This window comes from Chionomys nivalis, chromosome 5 (assembly GCF_950005125.1).
Source record: "Chionomys nivalis chromosome 5, mChiNiv1.1, whole genome shotgun sequence".
Classification (NCBI taxonomy): Eukaryota; Metazoa; Chordata; class Mammalia; order Rodentia; family Cricetidae; genus Chionomys; species Chionomys nivalis.
This window is the reverse complement of record NC_080090.1, coordinates 4,128,940-4,135,674: the sequence shown is the minus strand read 5'-3', so window position 1 is coordinate 4,135,674 and position 6,735 is coordinate 4,128,940. Positions and strand designations below refer to the sequence as shown.

The following is a 6,735-nucleotide window of genomic DNA, read 5'->3' as shown; positions in this document are numbered from 1 at the left end:
TACCAGGCAAACCAGCACAGCATTCTCCTCGGCATCAAATATGTTACTTTTTATAATTAAGAAGATAGATTACAGCAGGGCGGTGGTGGTGCATGCCCTTAATCCCAGCACCCTGGAAGACAGAGGCAGGTGGATCTCTGTGAGTTTGCGTCCAGCCTGATCTACAAGAACTAGTTTCAGGACAGAAAGCTACACAGAGAAACCCTGTCTTGAAGAAGAAGAAGAAAAAGAAAAAGGAGGAGGAGGAGGAGGAGAAAGAAGAAGAAGAAGAAGAAGGAGGAGGAGGAGGAGGAGGAGGAGGAGGGGGGGGGGAGGAGGGGGGGAGGAGGGGGGGAGGAGGAGGAGGAGGAGGAGGAGGAGGAGGAGGAAGAAGAAGAAGAAGAAGAAGAAGAAGAAGAAGAAGAAGAAGAAGAAGAAGAAGAAGAAGAAGAAAGACTACAAGGTAGTCTTATACAACCTTAAGGTATTTGTGTACTTAATTTTTAAAAATATTTTAAGTAAAATGTTTGTGTATGGGATGTGTGTGTACACACATGTGCAGTCACACACACCCCCATGCAGGTACATGCCACAGTGTGGGTGTAGAGTCTGAGGCCAGTTTTCAGGAGCTGATTCTTTCCTGCTGTGGTTCTGTGGTTCAAATAAATGCTATTCAGCTTCCATGACAAACACTTTTATTGTGAATCAGAGTAATTGGAGACTGCTTGTTCATTTCCCAGCTGCCCAGACCCAAATAATCACACAGATACTATATTAATTACAACACTGTTTGGCCTATTAGCTCAGGCTTCTTATTAACTAACTCTTATATCTTTTTTTTTTTTTTTTAAATTACACATCTATTTTTATTTCCATTAGAAAAATATTATCTGTGTAAGATTTTGGTCACTTTATTCTCCTGTACTGTTCAAGTTTAACTATTTTGATTTAGTTCCCTATATCTAACATGAGGACTAAATATTTCACATGAACAAATTAATAATTTAATCAATTAGCTGTGCTCTTACTGTTTGTCATGAACAACAGCTCACCTTCCCTTTCCTGCTACTCACATGAGTAGCTGTGCTGAGCCTTCCCTCACTCAGCAACGTGAGTGTGTGTAAGTACAGTTGGGACATCAGCCAGTGTGCCTAGGAATCTCCAATTCATTTCTCCGTGCGTGAGGTTGTTTCCTTGATGGCCTCAGCTACTTTGGTCACATTTATACTTCCCAGCATCATTCGTAAAAATTAAGGTGTGAAAGACATTTTAAAAAGATCCAGAGTCAACTTCAGCGTGGCCACTTATAGTCATGCTGAGCTGAACGGCCCCAGGACGGCAACTGCTTCAATTTCAATTCGACTTCCTCTGGGCAAAGCAGCAACCTGGTACGCAGCCCTGGCAGGAAAGTTGCTCTTGAAATACATTTTGTAGATCTCATTGACAGTGGCAAAGTCATTTATGTCGGCCAGCAAGACAGTTGTCTTTACCACATTAGTGAAGTCACAGCCTGCAGCTTTCAGAATCTCACCCAAGTTTGTAAGAGCCTGCTTGGTTTCTTCTACTGTCCCTCCTGGCACAAGCTGTCCACTGGAAGGATCCAAGCCCACCTGTCCAGAAATGTACACAGTCCTGTCCACTAGTACGGCTTGGCTGTAGGCACCGATGGCCGCCGGGGCTTTTGCGGTGCTGATCACTTTTTTGATTATGGACGACATGCTAATCTTCTCACGAAGACCCTCCAGAAAAAGACTCTACAGCAACTCTTCTCACTCCTCTGACCAGACAACCCTAGGCACCAGGCTATTTGTCTCAGGTACCCTAACTCTTATATCTTAAACTAGCCCTTTTCTATTAATCTATTTATCACCACAAGGCTGCGACCTACCAGTAAGGTTCCGGCATTCTGGCATCTTTCTCCTTCAGCAGCTACATGGTGACTCTTTAACCACTCTGTCTCTATATCTCTGTTCTGATCCCCCCCTCCCCTGCCTTTATTCTGCCTGCCATAGGCCGAAGCAGCTTCTCTATTAACCAACGGTAATAAAACATATTCACAGTGTACAGAGGGGAATCCCACCCACATCATAAATCATCTCGCGGGCCCCAACAATCCTTTTCTAAGTGATGATTCAGAATACTGGTGGCATTCCACACACTGTTCAGGGTCACAAAGCCCAGTTCCACAGTCACTTGAAACATGGCTCATTTGAATTGAGATGTGCTGAAGATATAGATTAGACAGCAGATTTCAAAGGCTTCATAGCAGCGAAGACTGAAAGATTGCTGTAATTATTTCTATTTCAATTACATATTGAAATGTCATAACTTGAATGTGTGGCACTAGAATAAGTTATTAGAATTAATTTAATCTGGTCGTTAGGGTTAATGTTTATTCTTTTAATGTGGCAGTTACTCCTTCTGTGGGTGCTATGAAGAAGGCTTAGCAGCCCTCCCCCTGACAAGGACAGAGGACCCTCGAGCCTCTGTGACACCCTTGTTGGTAAGGTCTGGCCACCTCATCTCATCTTGGCTTTGAGGATGGAATTACCCAGGCCATGAGCACAGGGCTTCTCTGGGGTTGGTGGAGATCTGGGACTAAATAATATTATTGGTTGATATGGCATTATGACTGTATTAAGTGTCTTTAATAGTATTTTTTTAAAAAAAACTATAAAGGTTCACTCATTTATCATGTGTGTATTTATTGGTGGGCACATGCTTGCCATGGTATGCTTGTGAAGGTCAGAGGGCACCTTTTGGGAGTAGCTTCTCTCCTTCTGCCACACGGGCTCCAGGGATTGAATTTAGGTTTTGGTCGTTAGGCTTGGCCACAATCTCTCTTACCTGCTGAAACATCTCAATGGCCCCTTGTGAATTTTTTAAGCCCTGTCTTACCACTAAGATTGACATGTGCCCCATTGTGCTTCTGACTTGTAATCCTTGTTCAAAGGGGTAGAGGGTATGGTTTCCTGCAAACACAGTGTCTCTAGAAATGGGGGAAATAGATATATGTTTGGTTTAGGATGATGGGACAGGGTTGAACTCATTCCTCTCCCTCATGAGAAATGTTTTCCATTTCCCATGGTGCCTTGCTGGAGGCCCAGCTTCTCAGGCTCCTCTTGGCACCTTCGTTTCTTCTTGTTTTCCTGCACCTGCCCATGCGGCATTCTGCCCACAGCTGCATTTATCACTCGGACGATCCTTTCCCGAAAGTCCTTGCAATTTCTGTGGAGTTAAGAAGTCAGCAATCTTGGCAAATTAAAACGAGTCAAAGACGAGAGTCAGGCTTAAGGCGCTCGGCCCCCTGGTACTGGAGAGTAAGGCAAGTTGGTCTTTTACCCCCTAGGTCTCTGGAATTCTGCTTCTTTAGGTAAGTTCCAGAAGACAAAACTGATGTGTGGGTTAGGACAGTGACCCTGAGTGGTGGGTTTGGGAAGTCGGTGAGGGTGGGAGTAGGGTTGGGGAAAAAACTTCAGATGAGGAGCATACTCCACGATACAGGTTTTGGCTTTTCTGAGTGTGTCCACTTGGAGGAGTGTTTTGAGTGTGTGAAGCTGTGTATATTTCTGAATGCATGTTACACATCAGCTAGAAGTTAAACACCTTGCCTGTGAGTACTTTTTTTTTTTTGTTTGTGAAAAATCCTGGCGTTAATGAGATGAGAGAAATGACCACCAGGGGGCGCTGTATCCCTTTCCTGTTCGCAAGAGGTCCTCCCCAGGGTTGCTTGGAGATACAGCCCCGTAGTCCTCAGAGCAGAGATTTGTGGGTGAGTAACCCACCTTGGACAAGCCTCCTGGGTTACTTATGTCTGTACTTGAGGCATCCACACACACAGAGACACAGACAGAGCCGACTTTTTAAGTCTTGATTCAGAGAGCCCACTGTGGAGGGACAGGAGCAAGGTGTTTGAGAAGCTTACTTGGTGGTCCGGTGTAGGTTAGACACCTAAGGAATGTCACATTCTTAAGAGAAATTAAGATTCCTGCCTTGCTGTAAATAGGCACCAGTAAGGAGATGGGGCAGTTCTGGGACTACCAGGCCCTGCTCTTATCGACGGAAATCCTGTGTGGTGGTAAATATGGCCCTGGGAAGAGCCTGCAGAAGAGATTATGGGAGCAGAGAGGGGCTGAGAACGCAAATGTGGGAGGTTATTGGCTAGATAGCGGCCAGGAAACCAGAGACTGGGGGCGGGGTGGGAGGAGCTGGGCTAAAGAGCACAAGAGGAAATGAGGGAGGAAGAATAAATAAATGAGATAAGCGGCTTCCTTGGCTTCCTCCCTTGCTGCCCTTCTGTTTTGCATCCAGGACTCTGGTCTTTCTGAGTCCTCTTCTGGGGACAATAGCCTGACTCTCAATAGTCTGACTACCGAGAAGCAGCCTAACCTGTCCCCAACCTACCGAGCCTACTGACATACGTATAGTCAGATGCCGGTCATGCCTGGCTAAGCAGCCAGTGGGCAATGTCTCTCCAGGCTCAGGCCTGTGCCCCCACTCTCCAGGAACTAAAGCGCTGGACTACTCTTTCCAAACATGCACACATGGCCAGGACCAAATATTGGGTCTCAGATACTGGGGTTCAATAGAGTTTAATAGCAGGGTTAGGGGCCAGGGATGTGAGTCGGGGGTAGAACTAGGCATGATCAAGGCTCTGGGTTTCATGTCCAGCACCAAAACTACACAACCAATGGACAACAAATACCAGTGTTGCCAGGTGGAGAGCTTCCCTGTCTTGCATGGGAACAGGAAATGATGGAGTAGCCCCACACTGATGTGCAAGCTGGGCCCAACTGCCTCCTGGAAAACATCCTGTGTTCCACCAGAGACGTCCCAGATTCAGCTGGAAAAACCTGTGGCTCTCTGAGGCAAATGAGGGGGACTGGAAGGTAGCAAGGAGGGCAGCCTGGCCACGCCCCAACTCCACTCCCTATCCTAATCCTTGTAGGTCCCTGTGGGCATCCGTAAGACCGGTGAAGTGATCAAACCTCCCTGCAGTGTTGCAGGAATCTAGCAGCCAAATGTATGGGACGCACTCTACAGTGTGTAGAGCACTTAAGGCTTAGCTCTTTGTCGGGGTCCACTAGCCTACTGTGGAGCCATGTATAGCAATGAGCTCCCACCCCAAACTGAAAGAACTAAGATTTGTAACTAGTTGGCTTTGACTTCGGAGAACCATGGAGACCTGGTACTCTGATAAAAATCAGTGAACCTTAGCCACTAAGGGTCCAATTGTACAGGCTCACCCAAGACGGGAATGAGGGCACCAGAAAACCGAGCCACCCAATGCTGGGCACCTGTCCTTGAATTGTGACTCTGGGACTCCGATCTGAGAACTCTTTATTCCGTCTAAAGGACATTTCTGTGCTTCTCAGCCTTGTGTCCCCAGAGTCGTGGGGTCACACACCAGACTCACTTCTTCAGTCAGCTCCCAGAGCGATTGTGTCTATGGATTGCTTGTTTCAAGTCATGGCAGCCAGTCCTCTGTCTCCTGGGGCTTCCTCTTAACAGTACAGCTCAGTTTGAATATGGGATGAGGAAGGCAAGAGGTGTACACTCTTCACTGTTCATCTGCCTTCTGATTGATCTCCATAAGGACAGTGCCATGCTGGAGGCAGGTGACACCATCTTCAGGGCTTTGATTACATTTTCATTGGTCACCAACTATGCTCCAGTACTGTGGTAGCAGCTATGGACAAACCAAACACAGACAAATGGAGCTTATGAGAGGTCAAGAGCAGGGTTTAGTACTGAAATGTAGATGTAGTTAACTGCCAGTTGGCTACCTGAAGCACAGGGCACCGGGAAGCTATTTCAGCTGAGCCCCGAGGAGAACTGTCTCAGCCTGGCTGCAGTACAGTGGTGCTCAGGTTGGAAGTGGAGAAGAGTGTTCCAAACAAAGCGAACAGAAAGGGTCAGTGTAGAGTCCATGTAGACCCAACTCAATGCCACTCCTCATCCCAACACCTTTTTCCTCTGGAATTCCGTAGAAAACGTCTTGACTGGACGTCTGGATGTGGCAAGATCATGTCTCATGATGAGGCCATCCCTGTGTGTACCCTTCGTACGTTTGTAAACCCCTCCTCCCTACCCAAAAAGAGAAATGTTAAGAAAATACACACTCTGAATTTATTATAGTTGCTATGACTCAGACGGGCTGAAGGCTAGAATCTAATAGAGTTTTCCTAAGATTCCTTGGGGATTTGAAGGGTTCTTTTCCCACCAGCCATAGAAGGCGGATTATGAAAACACATTTCCTCCGGACAGGAGAAATCCCCTGATTTCTGCAGTGGAGGTTCCTCCACAGATTCCTCCATCCCCCACACCTGCCTCCCTCTTTATCCCTTTCCTGTTTCTTCCTCTTGTGAAGCACTGGCCAAGTGGAGAAGGAGTTGGTTGTCACTTGGGATCTTGACCTTGTCCCTTTACCAAAATGCTACCCTCCCTTTTTTTAAAATATTTTTTTTTATTTTTTGAGAATTTCATACATGAGAGCTGCATCATTTTCACCTACAACTCTCCCCTTCCAACATCTCTTGCTTCGCCCTCTTCCTCTCAAATCCATGACTTCTTCTTTCATTGTTATTACATATATGTGCACACATATATGTACACACACACATACTACTGAGTCTATTTTATGGTACTCATATGTATATATACTTAGAGCTGACCCCTTGGCTTGGATACCAGATAAAGAGCTTCTGATAGCCAATGTCTGTTTCCTCTTTAGACTCAGCTTCTTCGAATGTGGAT

General features: G+C 46.2%; 1 protein-coding gene across 1 annotated transcript; it reads right to left on the bottom strand.

The window, feature by feature from the left end:
• Window positions 1–836: 836 nt before the first annotated feature.
• LOC130874842 (2-iminobutanoate/2-iminopropanoate deaminase-like) lies at window positions 837–1,789 on the bottom strand. Its single transcript, XM_057770367.1, has one exon. It carries the CDS (start codon window positions 1,695–1,697, stop codon window positions 1,290–1,292), a length of 408 nt encoding a protein of 135 aa, XP_057626350.1. The 5' UTR covers window positions 1,698–1,789; the 3' UTR covers window positions 837–1,289.
• Window positions 1,790–6,735: the final 4,946 nt, after the last annotated feature.